This window comes from Oncorhynchus masou, chromosome 24, assembly GCF_036934945.1.
Source record: "Oncorhynchus masou masou isolate Uvic2021 chromosome 24, UVic_Omas_1.1, whole genome shotgun sequence".
Classification (NCBI taxonomy): domain Eukaryota; kingdom Metazoa; phylum Chordata; class Actinopteri; order Salmoniformes; family Salmonidae; genus Oncorhynchus; species Oncorhynchus masou.
The window spans coordinates 49,447,290-49,469,008 of NC_088235.1; the positions used below are offsets into that span (position 1 = coordinate 49,447,290).

At 41.7% G+C, this 21,719-nt stretch overlaps 1 protein-coding gene across 2 annotated transcripts; it reads right to left on the reverse strand.

The window, feature by feature from the left end:
* Positions 1-3,943: 3,943 nt before the first annotated feature.
* On the reverse strand, positions 3,944-21,043 carry sparcl2 (SPARC-like 2). Of its 2 annotated transcripts, XM_064933109.1 has the most exons (10): positions 20,936-21,043; positions 19,753-19,842; positions 19,219-19,299; positions 10,274-10,346; positions 10,008-10,119; positions 9,021-9,139; positions 8,769-8,923; positions 8,106-8,218; positions 4,327-4,421; positions 3,944-4,179 (listed from the first exon to the last, which is right to left on the reverse strand). In XM_064933109.1, exons 3-10 carry the CDS (start codon positions 19,279-19,281, stop codon positions 4,124-4,126), a joined length of 786 nt encoding a protein of 261 aa, XP_064789181.1. In that variant the 5' UTR covers positions 19,282-19,299; positions 19,753-19,842; positions 20,936-21,043; the 3' UTR covers positions 3,944-4,123. The 2 variants fall into 2 exon arrangements, with proteins under 2 accessions (XP_064789181.1, XP_064789180.1); XM_064933108.1 differs by lacking the exon at positions 20,936-21,043 and having other exon boundaries at positions 19,753-19,922.
* Positions 21,044-21,719: the final 676 nt, after the last annotated feature.

Sequence of the window (21,719 nt, forward strand, 5' to 3'; positions counted from 1 at the left end):
GTCCTTACCTCACAGTGCAGACAGACTCTCCCACTCCAGAGCAGAATATGAGGGATGAGAGGAGAGATGGATGAAATAAAAAGGCAGGTTGACTGACAGACAGACAAATGATTGACAGACAAGCAGTCATAGTGAAACGTACAGTGGTTTAGAGGAAAGCTACAGTATGTAGAAAACTTTGTAAATAAAAAACAACAAAAAATACATAAAGCTTCATTATTTGCGTCATGTATTTGTCCCACCGACAACAAACCCAAAGTACACCAAACCCCCACACAGCTTTCTCCAACCTCCTGAGACTGAAAGAAAAAAATGAACTGCTCTGATGTAGATACAAGTTTGAATAACATCCAGACGTGTGTATCGATATGAACATTTCATGATGCACACACAGGCACTTGACAACAACATGCTTGTCCTTACCTCACAGTGCAGACAGACTCTCCCACTCCAGAGCAGAATATGAGGGATGAGAGGAGAGATGGATGGAAGGAAGGAGGATAAGAGATGGACGGGAGGAGGAGCTTGAGCAAACAACACAGGTTGTTGTTGGATGCCCCTTTCCCTCCCCTGGAGCTTGCTTTCTGCTTTAGTCGGTGTCTGGCTGCCTCAGCACAACTCCCAGTGTGGTGTCAAGTCCCAAAGCACAGTATTGGGTATCTGTACGTCTCACTCAGTCACATGTGGAGCCTTATCCCATACGAGTCCTACAAGATCTGTGATCGCTATGTGAATGTCAGCATCTGTGAGTGAAGCTTCTCTCTCCTCTCTTCTCTATCCTCTTCTCCTATTTCTCTCTAGTTTTTTCCCCCTCTCCAATGTCTCTTCTCCAGTTCAGTTCAGATCTCAGTGAGCAGCACAAATCAAACTGAGGTAGGCACACGTGCGTAGTGTGTGTGTATGTGTGTTCATGAGTGAATGATGATACAAAACTTGCCCACATTAACCATTTGCTGGAGGATCTGATAAGATCTATATTAAGTATGAACCTTGGGAGCTTGACATCACGTTTTCTTCTGCCACAGCAAAGTGTTGTAAACTGAAAATGTACACAACGTAGGGCAAGAAACATAAAAATCTAAGTTGGGGTGGAGTGGTGTGGTGTTGTATAGTGTGAGGAGGTATGGGTCAAGTACAGCTCTCGGAGGAGCAAGGTGCACATTGACACACAAAGACGCACAATGGAGAACTGCATGTAGGTACTCTTTCTTCCGGTCTTCAGTCAATATCATCAGATAACCAAAGAGGCCATTTGCATTGTGTGCTAACTTCCCTCTCTTTTCTCTCGCCAGGGCTTTTCCCACCCATTCTCTAGCTACTTCAGTGGGACTATTGAGGTCCTCTGAATGGAGCCACTTCACCCAGAGGGAGTATTGTCTGTCCTTAGACAAACCTGAGAGCCCTCTGCAATATGGGGGCTTAAAGCAAAACCTCCTGGAAAAAAATAGATGAATATATTAATGATCAGAGCAGTGGCAAAATCTGTTTCCCCTTTTAGGAAGGACCCCTCACTGCTGCTGGACTCTCTTTCAAAGCTAACAGCTCTCCCCTCTCTTTCTCCCTGGCCCACTTTAGAATCCCTCTGAAGTTTTAAAAGTTGACAATCTGGCAGAGCACGATATGGCTGATGCGTTTGAAGGCAAGATTCTGATTAACCTTTTGGGGTTATAGCCTATATACAACTGACTGTCCGTATATTTAATTTATTTCAGTGCTGCTGTTTAGTGCAGGAAATGGATCAGCGTATCTGATGGAGCCAAAGTCATGTCAGAAGAATATTCCTGTCCCCATAATTCACCTCTCTCACATTGCATCTGTAAGGTAACCCAGCCTGCATGCTAGCATATGACAGGTATATCAGGACAGACATCCACAAAACGCACACTCTCTCTCCATCTGTCATTTTCTATCTCTCTCTGGTGGGGTCTGCACCATCAGAGCTGGCCTGAATATTTACTTTGATTCCACAGCTTTCCCTCTCTTGTGTTCCTTTAATAACTTATCGACAAATAGTCACTGGACTAACTCCATCCGCTGAGAGCAACAAAAACCAAGACAGAAAATTTCATTTAAATAATTGCATGGCAGAAACCACAAAATTGCTGGTTTCATTCATTATTTATGTCTGCTTACGAGTCATGCATAATGCAGGAGGCCGTCTTTATGACGATCATGTATTAAATATCATGTTTTTAAGGTCAGGGCTCAGTCGTACGGGACAGACAGCTGGGCTACTGTCTGCAGAGCGGTAGCGGCACAGTACTGCGACTATGTTGTAAAGTGTTGCGTGGGCAGTGTTTTGAGAAAGAAAGAAAGAAATAGAGAGGGCGCTAGCTGACAATGGGTTAAGAGGAATCTTTATTTTTAACAACATATCATCACCAGCCACCCATCTGCTCCTGAGTCCCTTGAGAGAGAGAAGAGATAAAGAGAGGGAGAGAGAGAGAAAGAGAGAGAGAGAGAGGACAAACACCATCTCAGATCAGATCACCAGGAGGGAGAGGAAAAGGTTTGGTTGGGAGGTGGGAAAGATTGAGCTATTCAACTTCCAACATGACAACAGAAAGAGAAGAGAATGATTGTAGGTGAGTGTGAGTAAGTAGGGAGGGACAACTGTCTGGGATCGGATGGGCAGCCTTTGGATCAGTATTAGCCTCCCCTGGGTGTGGGAGGGTAGGTTTGAAGGTGGGGCAGGCGGTCCTGAGGTAATAAGTGGGAATGTATCAACGTAGGGGTATGAAGATACAAAGAGGGAGGGGAGGCTGGAACCTCCAGGGGTGGCGCCAACAATTCATTTAATTTTCACAGATAAAGGAGCGAGTCCCCTGGGATGGGGGAGCAATTGAAGGTGGGACTTTGTATTCAGATCTCCTTTCTCCTTGCCGTGGTGACTGCGTAAACAGCTTGATTAGCAGGTCACTCATTAGCAAATACAGCCTGCTCTCAATTGGCTCTGGCTGATCTCCGATCACGTACCTATATCTCTTCATTTACAGCTGCCCTTGCCGTCTGTTTTTTTCTATCTTCTTTTTAAAAACTCTGATATGTTTTACAGCCTCCAGTGGTCTCGTCTTCATCAAAAGTGATGAGAGCGAATCTGAGACGTCAGGAAAAAAATCTTGTTTTGATTCTTTGGTTTTTTTCTGGACACATTGCAACTCTCATTCCTCATTTGCCCCATGTCTGGGAAGCATCTCTATCCTATGTTGAATATTGAAATATATATATATATATATATCTCCCCATCCTCCCGGCGAAGCAAAATCTGAGGGCTAATTAGTCCAGAGACACCAGTGGAACGGAAGAACCCACCCCGGGCCACGTACATCCCCTACTGATCTTTGAGAGTAACACACACACGTATGCACACACACAAAACAAAAACTAGAGCTATGGAAAAGCTGAGGCAACAGCTGAAATACCTCAATATGATAGAATGTACTGGAATGTATAAGCCTGTTAATGGCTAATGATTTGGATCTTTGACATTACAAGAAGTCATCATTTCTAAGTTTCCTCTTGACAAATATCATACGCTGTGGCTAATATTCCCCACATCAAACCTCTTCTCACATACTTTATTTTTCCCCTAACTTTACTTCTTTCCGACTATTCTATCCCCCTCCCGTTCTTTTTCTAATTTCTGATCCCTCCCCTCTATTATCCCTCGTTCCCTTCCCTGGTCACGGCGTCTCACACTAAGCTTCCTCGCCTTCCATCATCTCTTTTCCATCTCTTCCCTCTATCATAGTATCCAACTGTCTCTGTGAGTCTTTCTCCATCTCTCTTTCCTACAGTAATTGGATGCTTGATCCATGCGACACGTCCTCTAGGTTCTTAATGAGCCTCTCTCTCCTCAGGCCATCCCCAAACAGACACTAACAGGGCAGCCAGGTCTCAGACATTTATTACAGGCCATTTCTCCACACAGATGAATGTACAGTGACCGGCACAAAACAGATGTCATAAGTCAAAAACAAACACAGTACTGAGTGTGACAGTTAGGGGAGTATGATGCTGGGAGTGGAGAAAAGTGGATCATTTTGTATGCTTATTATTGTAGATAGCAGTGATAAACAGATGCACATGTAGACAAGTGAGAGGAGATGTGTTCTTGTCCAGGTCAAAGGTGGTTGTCGGTCTTCATGGGACACAGCTTACCGGATCCCATTTGCATAGCTGTCAGAGAGAGAAAGAATCATTTGCTGTAATTAAATAATTTCCTGTAATCAAATTTTGTTCAATTAGAGATGAAACACACGAAACACTAGGATCTACACTTAATGTAGCATAATTTAGATAGTGAGGGTAAGTGATTGCACCCACACATGAAGTTTTGGAACCAGCTCTCTGAGCGATCCACCAGACATGAGATCCATTCATGCAGGGTCACCTTACTGTTCTTGTTATGGTCACATGACCTGTATACAGAGAATATACATAAACAAACATAAGTATACTGTTGCAAAAACACACACAAACACGAAGGGAAAATTAAGCAAACAAACACATCTGCACACAATATGCACAGACTGACATTTGTCTTCACCCACAAAGAAACATTATCTTTGAAGGGTACCATTTCCATTTGCGCTAATCCACACACAGCGGGAAGCTCAGTGGGTAATAAACATTATCATTGCTGGGAATGGCTTGACATTGAGCCGGCCAGCCCAACTCCCACAAAACCTGTCACTGCAGACTGGCAGCACACACACAAGATTTACGACAGAGCCGGGAGAGGGGGAGGTGAGTGAGAGATTGAGAGAAACAGAGATTGAAGAGACATAGTAGGGAGGAAAGATAGTGATTAGGACATGGGTTATAGAAGAGATAGTGAAAAATCGGAAACACATACATTGTCATCCTACAAGAAACATGGTATAGAGGAGATGGACTCGCTGGCTGCCCTCTAGGTTACAGAGAGCTGGTAGTCCCATCCACCAAATGAGCAGGTGAAGGGACTCAGGGGGTATGCTAATTTGGTATAGAGCAGACCTAACACACTCCATTGAATTAATCAAAACAGGAACATTTTACATTTGGCTAGAAATTCAAAAGGAAATGATCTTAACAGATAAAAATGTCCTCCTGTTTGCCACCTATATCCCCCACTAGAATTCCCATACTTTAATGAAGACAGCTTCTCCATCCTGGAGGGGGAAATCAATCATTTCCAGGCCCAGGGACGTGTAATAGTCTGGCGTCCTAAATGCCGGAACCGGACAAGAACCTGACACCCTCAGCATACAGGGGGACAAACACCTGCCTGGAGGTGACAGCATTCTCTCCCCCATATGCCCCCCTAGGCACAACTATGACAACATAACCAACAAAAACGGATCACAACTCCTGCAGCTCTGTCACACGCTGGGTTTGTACATAGTCAATGGTAGGGTTCGAGGGGACTCCTATGGTAGGTACACCTATAGCTCATCTCTTGGCAGCAGTACTGTAGACTAATGTATCACTAACCTCAACCCAGAGTCTCTCAGGGCATTCACAGTCAGCCCACTGACACTCCTATCAGACCAGAGCAAAATCACAGTCTACCTGAACAGAGCAATATTCAATAATGAGGCATCAAAGCCAAAGGAACTGAGTAATATTAAGAAATGTAGTATGGAAACCTATCCAAAAACAATTAGGCAAGAACAAATTCAATCGCTTCTAGACAACTTCTAAAATAGGCAAAAAACACAAACATTGCTTCCCACAGGGCCGTGGGGTGAGACAGGGATGCAGCTTAAGCCCCACTCTCTTCAACATATATATATATCAACAAATTGGTGAGGGCACTAGCAAAGTCTGCAGCACTCGGCCTCACCCTACTAGAATCTGAAAGAAAATGTCTACTGATGATCTGGTGCTTCTGTCACCAACCAAGGAGGGCCTACAGCAGCACCTAGATCGTCTGCACAGATTCTGTCAGACTTGGGCCCTGACAGTAAATCTCAGTCAGACCAAAATAATTGTCTTCCAAAAAAGGTCCAGTCGCCAGGACCACAAATATAAATTCCATCTAGACAGGTAACTTCTACAAGGCTGTGAACGATCTGAGAGACATGGCAAGAAGGGCATTCTATGCCATCAAAAGAAACATAAAATTCAACATACCAATTAGGATCTGGTTAAAAATACTTGAATCAGTTATAAAACCCATTGGCCATTATGGTTGATCTGGGGTTTGCTCAACAACCAAGAATTCACAAAATGAGACAAACACTACATTGTACTTTATATATACAGTGTTGTAACAATGTGCAAATGGTTAAACTCAGCAAAAAAAGAAACGTCCCTTTTTAGGACCCTGTCATTCAAAGATAATTCATAAAGTTCCAAATAACTTCACAAACCTTCATTGTAAAGGGGTTAAACACTGTTTCAATGAACCATAAACAATTAATGAACATGCACCTGTGGAATGGTTGTTAAGACACTAACAGCTTACAGATGGTAGGCAACTAAGGTCACAGTAATGAAAACTTAGGACACTAAAGAGGCCTTTCTACTGACTCTGAAAAACACAGAAAGAAAGAGGCCCAGGGTGCCTGTTCATCTGCGTGAATGAGCCTTAGGCATTCTGCAAAGAGGCATGAGGACTGCAGATGTGGCCAGGGCAATACATTGCAATGTCCATACTTTGAGATGCCTAAGACAGCACTATAGGGAGACAGGACGGACAGGACGGCTGATTGTCATCGCAGTGGCAGGCCTCGTGTAACAGCACCTGCACAGGATAGGTACATCTGAACATCACACCTGCAGGACAGGAACAGGATGGCAACAACAACTGCCCGAGTTACACCAGGAACGCACAATCCCTCCATCAATGCTCAGACTGTCTGCAATAGGCTGAGAGAGGCTGGACTGAGGCATGTTGTAAGGCAGGTCCTCACCAGACATCACCGGCAACAACGTCGCCTATGGGCACAAACAGGACTGGACTAGCAAAAAGTGCTCTACACTGATGATTTGCGGTTTTGTCTCACCAGGGGTGATGGCCGGATTCACATTAATCGTCGAAGGAATGAGCATTACACCGAGGCCTGTACACTGAAGTGGGATCAATTTGGAGGTGGAGGGTCCGTCATGGTCTGGGGCGGTGTGTCACAGCATCATCGGACTGAGCTTGTTGTCATTGCAGGCAATCTCAACGCTGTGCGTTACAGGGAAGACATCCTCCTCCCTCATGTGGTACCCTTCCTGCAAGCTCATCCTGACATGATCCTCCAGCATGACAATGCCACCAGTCCTACTGCTCATTCTGTGTGTGATTTGCTGCAAGACAGGAATGTCAGTGTTCTGCCATGGCCAGTGAAGAGCCTGGATCTCAATTTAATTGAGCATGTCTGGGACCTGTTGGATCAGAGGGTGGGGGCTAGGGCCATTCACCCCAGAAATGTCCAGGAACTTACAGGTGCCTTGGTGGAAGAGTGGGGTAATATCTCACCGCAAGAACTGGCAAATCTGGTGCAGTCCATGAGGAGGAGATGCACTGCAGTAATTAATGCAGCTTGTGGCCACACCAGACACTGATGGTTACTTTTGATTTTGACCCCCCCCCCTTTGTTCAGGGACACATTATTCAATTTCTGTTAGTCATGTGTCTGTGGAACACATTCAGTTTTGTCTCAGTTGTTGAATCTTGTTATGTTCATACAAATATTTACAAGTTTGCTGGGGGGGCTGGTCAGTAGAGGGAGAGCGTGGCTCAGAAGAAGGCTGATTGGCACAGAGGATGTCTGTTGAGGATGGAGTGGAGAGAGCACATGTGAAAGGGAGGTGCAACATGGAATGGGGTAAATGCCATGACATGGTGAGACATTTTAACCCTCTACATTCAGGAAATCATTTGATATTCCATTTACAAATTGGTTTAATTTCCCCAAATGTCACATTTTTCCATAGCATTCTCAATGTATACGTTTAATTGGTAAGTATTTTCTTTATTGACTGAGATGAAATTATATCGATAGTTGGCAACTGATAAAGACAGTCATGAAAATAGTGGGGATGTGTATTTGTATTTGTATGTATTTGTATGTGGTGCATAGAGGATAAGGGAAATGTGAAGTCTAGTGTGTATTCAGAGTGGGGCTCACTGGAAGAAGAAGTTAGCACATTGCTCGAGAGGCATCCTCTTGTAGCGCAACTTCCTCAGGTCCCTCTGGCTCAGCTTCCCGTCCTTGTTCTTGTCTAGCAGGGCAAACCGCCGCTACACGATTCAGGAGAGGAAAGAGAGATAACATCTCAGCAGAAGAATATTAAATGACAAAAATGTGCCATTCATGCCCAGGTTATCCTATTTGCCAATAACTACGAGGATGAACAGAGTGGGAGGGAGGAGGAAGGAGGACAACGAGAAGGTTAAGGATGTGGTTAGTTGAATAGATAAAGAAATGGCGAGAGGACAGGAAGGCAGGGATGGGGATATAATATTACCATCCAGTTTACTTTCTTATTGAATAATTGAGTGATTATTGACAGTCTATTTATACTGGGGTTCCTTTAAGCCACCTCATTCTGAGTTGTGGAAGACCACACAATAAGCTGAACAGGAGCTTGTTAACCTTAACAATTTAACACCACAACACAAATCATAGTGGTCTTATGCCAAAGTGCTCTTCATGCCCTTCAATATAGTTCATGATAAGTGTAATCAGGTGCAGTAGCGCTTGGGTAGAGATAAATCTTGCAAACACTGCAGCCGCCCAGGACCATAGTTGCCAAGCCCTTTTCTTACATTCTTCTGTCTTGTCTGTTACCTGGGCTAGTTGGGTGCGCTGGGTATGGCTCAGGCAGCTCTGGGGCAGGGCATAGGGGGCATAAGACTTTCCCATACGACTTAATAGGAGGAACCAGTCCATTAGACGGTATGGGAATTGGCCATACTCCTCCTCTGTGCAGTTTGCCTTGGGAACTTGGAAACAAACATAAGAAAAGCATGAAGTAGGAACTGGACATGAATAAGGCTTATTATGTAGGTACAGTACTGTGAGTGAGTTTGTGTGTCCTACCAAGACAGGGTCCTATATGAGCCAGTCCAATGCGACGTCTCTTGCGGCAGGCTTCTCTATGCAGCAGACACTCATTCCCATAGGTCTTTCCCAGAACACTGCACACTGGTGCCCCCTGCCTGCACACACAAATCATTACACACGTAATGAATAAAGCTTACATTTCTTTATTGATCGAAACAGTTTGCGCATATATTTTGACACATTTTGTGACGTTTTTGTTCATTTTGGTGTTTGGCAGGTTTTCTTTGGGCTGTTCGAGCACACAATTTTTTCTTGAGGCAAGCTGAAGTTCGAAAGTCTATGCCCCTTCACCAGTAATTGGTCAACAGTAGGGATTCTTGAATAAAGTGTTTGCTGTCATTCAATTACTGATGACTGGTTTTCAAGCAATTATTTTCACTTGAGAAATACTGCACCAAACATCTTAGTTAGATTGCATGACTAAGACCTGCAAAAATGTCTAAATATTGACCAATTTCTTGATCTTAGGTTGATTCTGACTATTTTGAAGAAGTGTTACTGTAAGGGAAAACGTGAACGAAAGTTACTCAGAGATAGATAGAGCTAGAGACACCATTTGTTTTAATGACAAACAACTTATACATGTCCTCGACCATTAGCAACTGTAATTACATTTCTGGGGTAAATTAGTTGAAATGAAACAGACCGAGAATAGAACTCCCACAAAGTTACCATTGTACCTGCTGGCAGGGTGGGAGTTACACAGCCTTGGGATGGAAGTAACAGCTATCTCCATGATTCTGGTTTGTAATGGTCATTAACTTTCAGCAAATGTACTACCAGACATAATTTCATGTTTGTGTCGATTTGAATAGTTAATGCAATAGGTTCGAAATTTATGAAAATGAGCCATGTGTCAACATCGCAATGTTGCGCAACCAAAATATTTTGCCTTACAATATTAAATCGGTGTAATGCACCTGTCTTGAATACAACTGAATAAAGTTTGTGGTGTGGCCCTACCGTGGGCAGGTCTTCGGACACACACACTTTGGGACGAGGACTTCGTTGTCCTGCACCACTTGGCACCAGGATCCCATTGGACTGTGACACTTCAGCAGCTCACACAGTTGGACTGGGACATGGGGAGGGATGGAGGGAGAAAAAGGGAAACAGTGGAGGAAGTGACTGTCACTAGGCGTTAAATATTTACTGAGTTTGTGCATTAATTTAATGTTGGATATAAATCAACTAGGACAAAGTTAACAACGATGGCAGACTTGTCTCACCTGGGTCCACTCTTCCCAGGTATGGTCTTAGACTGTCCTCAGCCTGCCTTTGTTTGCGCTGGGATCTTCCTCCCTGAACAACCCACAGAATTTAGGAGCAAAAAGAGACAGACAGCTCTGTTATCAGTTTGTAACATTGAATAGACCCAGAACATGTGTTTGTCTCTTTATGCTGTGATCTTTGAGGCCGCTGTACTAGTACAGCATATTTGAGGCCCTATCCACTCAACATGAGTTGATAACTTCAATTGCTGTGTTCTGGAGAATTTTTTTTTAAATTATATTTTAGGTGGTTGGTTCTCAGACAAATAGAGGCCAAGCAACAGTCAGAGCCTCCCAAACAAGTCTCTTCAGCCATAATACATATGTACATGTCTGCCTGTCTAAATAAAATGAAATAAAATCCCATTTTACTTGTCACAAGCTTCATAAACAACAGGGTCCTTCTGCAACAATGCAGAGTTAAAGATAAAAAAATAAAATAGAAGTAGGGACACAAGGAAATACACTGTGAATAACAATGACAAGTAAAAATAACATGGCTATATTCAGGGAGTACCAGTACCGAGTTGATGTACGAGGTAATTGAGGTAGTTATTTGCATATAGGTAGGGTTAAAGTGACTGAGCAATTGGATAGATAGACAGTAGCAGCAGCAGCATGTAGTCATTTCATTAGCCATTTAGCAGTCCTGTTTAGCAGTCTTATGGCTTGGGGGTAAAAGCTGTTTAGGGTCCTGCTGGTTCCAGACTTTGTGCACTGGTACTGTTTTCCGTGTGGTATCGGTGAGAACAGTCTATAGCTTGGGTGGCTGGAGTCTTTGAAAATGTTTTGGCCTTTCTATTACACTGCCTGGTATGGAGGTCCTGGATGGCAGGGAGCTCCGCCCCAGTGATTTACTGGGCCGTACTCATCACGCTTTGTAGTGCCTTGGGGTGTCTTGCAGTTGCAATCAGTCAAGATGCTCTCAATGGTGCAGCTGAATAACTTTGAGGATCTGAGGGCCCATGCGAAATCTCAGCCTTCTGGAGGGGGAAGAGGTGCTTTCCAGTGCTGCATTTGTGAATCGGGAGGTTCCAGAACAAAAAGTAAGCGTGAGAAAGGGGTGACCGGGGGAGTTCTGAGGTACCAGAATGCATGACAAAAAAAAATAAAAAAAATAGAAATCACCTTAATAGTAAAGCATTGCATGCATATCATCTCATTTGTGTAGTGGCATAGAACAGTAGAGTAGAGGCACATTATTAGTAGCCTAGGGTGCAGGAAAAATGTGACCTTTTATAAATGCATTTCATTCAAATCTACATAATTTTACATGAATGGAGACTTTGGCAGAGTATTTTTTTAATACCACACACACGATCGAAATGGCACTTTGACACTGACATACTGAGAATCTGAAATCAATAAAAACAACCTTGTCTTGAATCCATCAATAGCCTAGGCCCAGGTGTGTGGAGACACATATTGTAGGCTACAATATAAGAAGGAAATTATAGTCCTAAAAATGGCAATGGCTGATGGCTCCTGCCAAAAGCCTATATCTCTTGTTTTACTTTGTAAAACAATATTTGGAAGTTGATCAAATATTTAGGTAGCCTACAGCATAGAGTATTCTCTTTTCAGCAGGAGCCATTTGCTTTCCAACCTGTGTTTTCCCTCAATTGAATTTGAAACAATGCAAAAGGCCTATTTTGTCTGCATGCGTTTTTTTTAAAGACAGATTTGTCGCACGTTCCTGACTGTAGACTATTACTGTTATTGGGCTACAATCAACAGCTCGGTTATTTAAAAAAAAAGCTATTGATTTTGCTAAATGGTAGGCCTTCTCATTGTGTAGTTATTATTCTGAATAATTTCATGTATTTCTGAACAGACAACAGTAATGATATACTTTTAGCAAATGTATTTCAATTTATCAGGGGTGCTGCAGTTCCTTCACAACCCTTCGCGCAATTCTATAAGGAAATAGATGAAGTGCAATGCTGGAGAGATGAGAGTTGCAGGCTGAGCAGTGAGGGAGAGAGATCATATAAAGTGAATCTCATTCTCGCTGTGTGAGAGAAACTGTACTGGCTGCTTCTCACACAGCCACAGCCAAGCGTTGGTCTCAAATCATAGGTTACAATGTTGAGCATTGTAGCCCATGATAAACCCAGGCAGGCCCATCCTGAATCAACCTTTACAATATTAGGCCCCGGCTGAAAATCTACTTTTTCATGTAATTTTTTTGCGGGTTTGGGAATATCAAAAGGCAGAGGAATTTTTACATTGAAAAAACAGACAATTATTTCTCATGCTACGAGAGGTACCGGATCCGGCCAAATAGGTTCCGGTGTTGTGCGGAAAAGCTCCCCCCCTGCCAGAAATACCCTCCCCCTCAATTCTTCATTGCTGCGACTTGCTTGAACGCACACACTCAATTCTTCATTGATGCGACTTGCTTACTAGTTTAAATTTCTGATGACTTTAGGCTGCTTTTCATAAAAAATGCTTATGTTGGTTAATCGCGGGGTGGCACTAATAATGTCTGCAGTCTGCAATGTCCCCCCCGCCCCTTCTATTTTTGAACTGGAAGGCCTGGCACACTTCATAATCATTTTTGTAGCTCATGTTGACCAGTGGCGTGTGCCACAGAAAGAATTTGACTCGAGCCACAAAATTAAGGAAATTAGAAGGGCGGGGGAGGATTTCGGCAAGGCTATTCTCATGCCTGTCTAAATTTTCCCCCATCTTCTATTTTGGGACTGCAGGGCCTGGCACACTTCATAATCATTTTGGTAGATCATGTTGACCAGTAGTGTGTGACACAAAAATAATTTGACTAGCCACAAAATTAAGGAAATTAGAAGGGGGGAGGATTTTGGTAAGGCTATTTTCTTGCCTGCCGAAATCCCCACCCCACCTATTTTGGGACTGCAAGGCCTGGCACACTTCAGAATCATTTTTGGTGACCTATCATGCCCTCTGATTTGTGCCACAGGAAGTATTAGACTAGAAAGGAAGTGGTTATTTCAGCAATAATTGTTTTCAGAGCCCTTTATTGTTCTCTCTACCCATCCCTCAATCGCCCATCCCATGTTGCCTTTCCAACATTTTCTTTTGACTTTTTAAAAGTAAAAATAAAATAATAATACATAAACAATAATAAATCAGAAATTTGTACTCTGGGCAAAAAATAAAGTTCAAATATAAAAGTCAACATGAGTGCATATCCATAATCACAGTAAACTGTTATAAGAGAAAAAAAAATGTATATAAAAAATAAATGTATAATAGTATAATTGTCACTGCCGTTAAAAGAAGAGGACCAAGATGCAGCGTGGTGAGCGTACATTTTATTTTATTTTGGGAAATAGACACCGAAAAAAAACAGCAAACACTACAAAAACAAACCGTGAAGCTAAAGGCTATGTGCCCTACAAACAAAGACAACTTCCCACAAAGACAGGTGGAAAAACAAGGGCTACCTAAGTATGGTTCTCAGAAACAACAATAGACAGCTGCCTCTGATTGAGAACCACACCCGGCCAAACACAAAGAAATAGAAAACATAGTAATGAAGAAACTAGAATGCCCACCCTAGTCACACCCTGGCCTAACCAAAATAGAGAATAAAAGCCTCTATGGCCAGGGTGCGACAATAATAAACAAAACTATGACTGAATGTGCCTCCATGAAGAATCCCCTCCCCAATTGGTCCTCCCCCCACCCACCACCCCTCAACCACAAAAAACAATAATGATAATAATAATAGAAATTAAAACACAAAAAATATATAGCAAGGTATATATACACACATATGTACAGTACATATACAGATTCACAGGACACTCAACTTCTCATCTCTTTTCCTACATCTGTCACGCCCTGACCTTAGAGAGCCTTTTTATTTCTCTATTTGGTTAGGTCAGGGTGTGATTTGGGTGGGCATTCTAGTTTGTCTATTTCTTTGTTGGCCTAGTATGGTTCCCAATCAGATTGGTTTACCGTTGTCTCTCTCCCTCACGACGCCAGGACAGCGGAGTCAATCACCACCTTCCGGAGACACCTGAAACCCCACCTCTTCAAGGAATACCTAGGATAGGATAAGTAATCCTTCTCACCACCCCCCCCCTTAATGATTTAGATGCACTATTGTAAAGTGGCTGTTCCACTGGATGTCAGAAGGTGAATTCACCAATTTGTAAGTCGCTCTGGATAAGAGCGTCTGCTAAATGACTTAAATGTAAATGTAAATGTAATGTAAATGTCTCTGATTGGGGATCATACTTAGGTAGCCCTTTTTCCCACCTTCAGTTTGGGATCTTGTTTTTGTATTGTTGCTGTTTAGCGCTACAGAGCTTTTGTTGTTTTTTCTTGGTGTTCATTAATAAAGGAATGATGTACGCCTATCACGCTGCACCTTGGTCTAATTCCAAGAACGGACGTAACATCAGATATGCAGGTGATATTTCCACCTGGATGACATTACATAATCAGCAAGATGGAGATGTTCTTCATCCGATAGAATGCCTGCCCATTCTCAGATGTTAGATAATCCGAAATGATCATGTCATTTACATTCCAGCCATTGTCAGCTCCAGATTTGACTACTTCAACTCACACCCTTCTGGAAGTCCTGCAATCTCAGATTCCCATCTGTTACTAAACTCTACATTGTAATCAAGTGTTTCAAAATGCTGTACTTTAATTAACATAAACAGTTGAAGTCGGAAGTTTACATACACTTCACAAAATTCTTGTTAACAAACTATAGTTTTGGCAAGTCGTTTAGGATATCTATTTTGTTTATGACAAGTAATTTTTCCAACAATTGCTTACAGACACATTGAATTTTAAGTGAAATAATCTATCACAATTCCAGTGGGTCAGAGGTTCACATACACTAGGTTGACTGTGCCTTTAAACAGCTTGGAAAATTCCAGAAAATTACGTCATGGCTTTAGAAGCTTCTGATTGGCTAATTGACATCATTTGAGTCAGTTGGAGGTGTACCTGTGGTTGTATTTCAAGCCCTACCTTGAAAATTGTAGACCTTCCCAAGTCTGGTTCATCCTTGGGAGCAATTGCCAAATGCCTGAAGGTACCACGTTCATCTGTACAAACAATAGTACGCAAGTATAAACACCATGGCACAACGCAGCCATCGTACCACTTAGGAAGGAGACGCGTTCTGTCTCCTAAAGATGAACGTACTTTGGTACAAAAAGTGCAAATCAATCCCAGAACAGCAGCAAAGGACCTTGTGAAGATGCTGGAGGATACAGGTACAAAAGTATCTATATCCACAGTAAAATGAATCCTATATCGACATAACCCGAAAGGCCGTTCAGCAAGGAAGAAGCAACTGCTCCAAAACCGCCACAAAATAAGGCAGACTACAGTTTGCAACTGCACATGGGGACAAAGATAGTACTTTTGGGTGAAATGTTCCCTGGTCTGATGAAACAAAAATAGAACGGTTTGGCCATAATGATGATTGTTATGTTCGGAGGAATAAGGGGAGGCTTGCAAGCCAAAGAACACCATCCCAAAAAGCATGGGGGTGGCAGCATCATGTTGTGGGGTGTTTTTCTGCAGGAGGGACTGCTGCACTTCACAAAATAGATGGAATCATGAGAAATTAATATTCTGTGGATATATTGAAGCCACATCAAGACATTGGTCGCAAATGGGTCTTCTAAATGGACAATGACACCAAGCATACTTCCAAAGTTGTGGCAAAATGGCTTAAGGACAACAAAGTCAAGGTATTGGAGTGGCCATCACAAAGCCCTGACCTTAATCCCATAGAAAAATTGTGGGCAGAACTGAAAAAGCATGTGCGAGTAAGGAGGCCTACTAACCTGACTCAGTTACATCAGCTCTGTCTGGAGTAATGGGCCCAAATTCACCCAACTTATTGTGGGAAGCTTGTGGAAGGCTACCCAAAACATTTCACCCAAGTTAAACAATTTAAAGGCAATGGTATCAAATACTAATTGAGTGTATGTAAACTTCTGACCCACTGGGAATGTGATGAAAGAAATAAAATTTGAAATAAATCACTCTATACTATTATTCTGACATTTTACATTCTTAAAATAGTGGTGAATTTTTTACAAGGATTAAATGTCAGGGATTGTGAAAAACTGAGTTTAAATGTATTTGGCTAAGGTGTATGTAAACTTCTGACTTCAACTGTATGTTCAGATCATTCCTGAGAGAGAAGTGTAGTAATATCTCCAGATGGGCATGTGGTACCCTTCCTCACCCACGCCAACAAGATGTTACTTCTTGTGGGGTCTTTGCCTTGAAAGTAAGATTGAGAGTATAGGTAATGCACAATTAACCTACTGAAAATATTCTGACCAAAAGGCAAAACAGAATTGTCAAATTATAGTATTGTCACGTTCGCTAGAATAAATGTCGGACCAAAGCGCAGTGGATGTTGAGTTCCACATTACTAATAGAAAGTGAAGCTAAGCAAAGACAAAATCAAATAAACAATAAACTAACAACGAACCGTGACAGAGATTCTACGTGCACTAACTCAAAACAATATCCCATAAACATAGGTGGGAAAAACAGCTACTTAAATATGGGCCCCAAATTAGAGACAATGATTACCAGCTGCATCTAATTGGGAATCATACACAATTACCAACATAGAAAAACATACCTAGAACCCCACATAGTCTAGTTTATTATTTCTAACCCCCCAGTCACGCCCTGACCTACTCTACCCTATAGCTGTGTCGTTGTATACTTGAGAATTATAATCTTACGTCTAACAATTTTGTTGTGGAAAACTGAAATGCCCATCACATTTTTTGCTCATTTTGCTGAATTTGTTTTGAAGGAGTCGATTGTCTCTTCAAATACGGACAAAGATGTTAACATCATGAGAGAAGAAATAGCAGTCAGTCTCCCTCAAAACACTGTTATGTTCATTTTCTAATTTAATATCATTATAGATTAAAAAAACATTTATATGGATCTTTCAAGGTTATCTTTGATCCAACGACTAGAGGGCCACTAAAACACATGTATTTAAATAATTGTGTTACAAGAAACCTATACTATTCCCTTGTTCCCTGTTCCCCGTTTGCTCAGAAAAATACATGTAAAGATGTGTAGCCTACTTGACATTATGTTTTGCTAGATAACCTGAGCCAGCTGTGCTACTTCTGTGGGGAGGTGAACAATAATGAGGAAGACACTAACTGTGAAATTGCTTGTTCACTTCTAAAAGGCAAATTTTTATGAGTACAAACTTGTAAAAGCAGTAATATTTCTAAAAGGTAGTATTTTCCGCTTTGTCTGATAATTAAATAAATGGTAATTCAAGAAAATGTATTTAAAGTTTTAAATATATTAACATTTTTCATCATACATTTCAGATTGGTTGTGACTGCTGCCCATGATGGTTCCATCAGTCCTGTATGAAAACCATCCCATCATTGGAGGATTATGTCTGTGCTGCCTGTGAGGACTAGGTTAGGCTTGAGTTCCAGGCGACGGTATCACCTGGAAAACTATCGGTAAAAAGTGGACAAAATGTTCAGTCGAGCTGTTGCAACTTTCCAATTTGTTTATGTTATTTATTGTCTTTTAATATTTGATTTATTGTCATTTTATATCTTATTATGCAAAGATTTACATTTGTATTTCACATTTAATGTTTGTTAACAAACTAACTTTCTGTGATGTTTTTGTGTTATTGTGTGATAATATTTGTGTATTATCTTTAAATTCTTAAAGATTACAAAATGTTTATGTTTCTTTATAATCTAATTTTGCTTTCTGTGGCACACAATACTGGTTAACATGAGCTACCAAAATTATTATGAAATGTGCCAGGCCTCAACTAACAATCAAGTTGCAGCAATGAAGAATTGAGTGCGTGCGAGTTTCGCGAAGGGGTGAGAGTTCTGGTAGGGGGGGCTTTTCGGGACAACACCTGAACAAAACAGTCCAAAATGGAGAGGTGCCGGATCCCAGCAGGAGCGCTTTCATGCCCTCTTCACAACTGTGTAGGTGTGTGTGGACCATATTAATTCCTTAGTGATGTGGACACAGAGGAATTTGAAGGTCTCAACCCGCTCCACCACGGCCCCATCAACATTAACAGTCTGCTACTGATAATAATAAAACAAATATTCAAGCCAATCCAGTGTCCATAAGTTATTTCACTGTATATATGGAAGCGACTTTTTTGGAGTATATGGAAGCTTGACTGGCACAGAACAGCCCCCCACCCCTGAATCTATCCTCAATCTACTACCAGGGTCTTTGTAGTCTGAGCCAGACCCACATCTGCCCTGAACATATGCTCCATTCTAATGAGAAACAGGTGTATTGTGACCCAAAACTCTGGAGCCTCAGCTCCCAAAGCCCAATTTAACACAAATGTATCGCCCTTTAAACTCCAACTCAATTCCATTTCAATAACAAACAGAGAAATGTTGGTTTACCTCCATCTAATTCCAAAATGTGGGACCATTTCTTAATGTGAATGCTACAAGCTTTCCTACTTCAGTAGGCCCAAATATTTTTCCTTCTGTTGTTTTGACATGCCAAGGGATTTCCTCAGCTGTACACACATGTTTACCTGGTGCCTGGCTGGAAATTAAAGTATGCATTGACTTCTATGAACAGTCCTCAATGTATAACAGTCCCACATTTCCGTACCACCTGGGATGGAAATATACATTTCTCAGGTTACCAGGGGTGTATTCAGTGAGATGAAACATTTAGAACGCTGAAGATAAATATGTAATGAATAGAGCTTACAACATTTAGTATTATACATGACAGACCATAGACTGTGACAGACAGACAGACAATCATAGTGTATGTTCAATAACCTTCGGTAACATTTGTCTGAATCTTCTGTAACATTGTACTCTTTTGAACAGGTCCCAGCCTCCTAATGTAATGAGGAGAAATGTTATACTCACCATGGCCAGGTCAGGGTGAAAGGTCAGGACCAGCAGGCACAGCAGGTTTATAGTCAGGTGCATTGTTGTCAAGATGGCAGGCTGACCATGGGAGAAAGGAGTTTCTAACAGGTCAATTCATCTGTTATACCACTTGTATAACAAATGTAAATAAAAAAATCTAAACATTTCAACAATATCCTTTGAAATTATTTTTATGCATAGACTGTAAAACAACCGAAGTTACAGAGGAGTGAAAGACAAATACAACTTTCAGATTGTCAATTTATCCATAAATGCTTGGATAACAGACACATATTTCTTAATTATCTCCTTCCCTAATTGCAGCTCATTTATTGTAATTTCCCTCCATTATTTAACAGTCATTCCAATAATGTAGAATAAAACAATGAAGCTCAGTCCGAAGAAAGCAATAATTTCCCATTACTGTACTGTAGAAGCCAGATTGAGTTACATGGAGAGGACATTAGACATCAACAGAGGAAGTCATTATATGGAACAAGTCATGTTCCTCCACTGCTTCAAAAATCTTACCAGTTTCACTTGCTTCTGTCCTCCGTTGCTATTTTCCTTGTTCTCCTGCGTCTTGCCAGCTGCATAGCTTTTCCTCTCCTTTTCACACACCTTTTGAAGGTATCTGTTTTTATGGTCCAATTCTGCTCCCATACTTTCTCTCTCCTTTCATTTGATTGTCTATTTTTACATTTTCACCTTATCTCCCCCTCCTCCCTCCTTTCTGCCTCCTCCTCTTACTAAAATGTTCTCTCACTTCAGTTCACATTATCCCCCTGTTGAGAGGCCACATCAGCAGACCCAAAATACTCAGAGCAAAATACTTCAGTCATAAGGCAGTCAATCGATTAGACAAAAACAGAAAATGCTATTCAAGACATAGGTAAAGGTAACTATTGTGAGAGAGTGTATGAATAGGGCTTAACTGTACCTATGATGTAAAAAGAGGAATAGAGTGAGTGAATGAGTGAGAGAGATGGTGGAGAGCAAGAGACAGAGAGACAGAGAGACAGAGAGAGATTTATTGGCTGAGCCCATGTGTTCTCTGGCCTGTAAATATGTCTGTGAACGAGTGCCAACTTCAATGAGAACCAGTTTCCCTTCCTTAAAAACCGGCCATCGTGCACACCTCAAATACACTGCAGAGGTGAATGGGGATAATAGCAACTTTTGTATGTTCAGTGTTGTAAAAGAATGAAGCCCATAGCAATTACTATCCTCCATTTTCAGAGAACCTCATAGGTATGAACATACATTTATCTTCATCAATCCTCATAAAGGAACAAACTTTACACAGTTAGTCAGGGCTGAAGATACTGATGTAGGGAGGAAGCTCCCGCTTAGCCCAGTCCAAGCTCTTCTCTGTCCTGGCACCTTAATGGTGGAACCAGCTTCCCTCACAGCAGAGTCCCTGCCTATCTTCCGAAAACATCTACATCTGAAACCCTACCTCTCTAAGAGTATCTTAAATAATCTCATAGAAACCCCCCTCTCGTACCCCCCCCAACACACAAAAAAAGCCTTTTGTGAACTAACACTCGTACTTGACTCTTTTCCCCTCTACTAGCACTGACTTTGCTGATAGCTACTTTTATTGAGGAAAAATGTACTTACTATGACTGTGATATGTGGTTGTCCCACCTAGCTATCTTCAGATGAATGCACTATAAATTAATAAACGTAAAAAATGTGGAGAATGACTTACTGAGTAGACCGCAGGGGTATTCAACTCTTACCCTACGTGGTCCGAAGCCTGCTGGTTTTCTGTCTTACCTAATAAGTAATAGCACACAGCTGGTGTCCCAGGTCTAAATCAGTCCCTGATTCGAGGGTAACAATGAAAAAATACAGTGGAACTGGCTTCAAGGTCCAGAGTTGAGTTTGAGGGAGCAAGGGTATCAATGTCAGGAGAAGCTTAACACTGTCACCTAGTGGCCATTATGATGCACGACTGATATATTTTGGGGGAATTAATTTGATGATGGTACTGTATACAGTACATGGACCAACAGCAGAACCTCAATTATTATTCCAAACTTTGAGTTAGCTAACCTAATTTCTCTATTTTCTTTCTGAATTAAAAGCTCTCAGATTTCTCACTAGATTAAAATGTCATGACCTTCTGAAACTTCGCTTCAAACGCACGATCGTCAAATGGGATTTGAGAGCCAACTGGAGTGGAAAAAAACATGTACTGTCATCCCTCTGAAAACCGTTCAGAGTTTGTGTGAGAGTGGTTGTGTGAGTGTGTGAGTGAGAGAAATTCTCCAATCCCTTATTTCCATGATTACATGTATTTTTTGCAAATCTTATATACACCCTACACTCTGATAACACATTATGGTAGCATAAGCCTGCTATCTATACTGTAGCAGTTTATATCCCAAAATGTGCACAAAACCTGAGACCAGTGAGCGCGCGCACGTTTACTGAGGGCGGGAGGAAAGTATGACAGCTGGCTTCAGCGTCAACAGCGCTACAGTAGACTA

What these genes read in the sequence shown, in the direction of transcription:
- sparcl2 (XM_064933108.1), bottom strand. Translation starts at nt 19,884, where the DNA reads ATGGGAGCAGAATTGGACCATAAAAACAGATACCTTCAAAAGGTGTGT. An exon ending in AGCGCACCCAACTAGCCCAG is followed by an intron (nt 8,219 to 8,768) that starts GTAACAGACAAG and finishes TGAATCGTGTAG; the next exon opens with CGGCGGTTTGCCCTGCTAGA. An exon ending in CTGGTTCCAAAACTTCATGT is followed by an intron (nt 4,180 to 4,326) that starts GTGGGTGCAATC and finishes TCTCTCTGACAG; the next exon opens with CTATGCAAATGGGATCCGGT.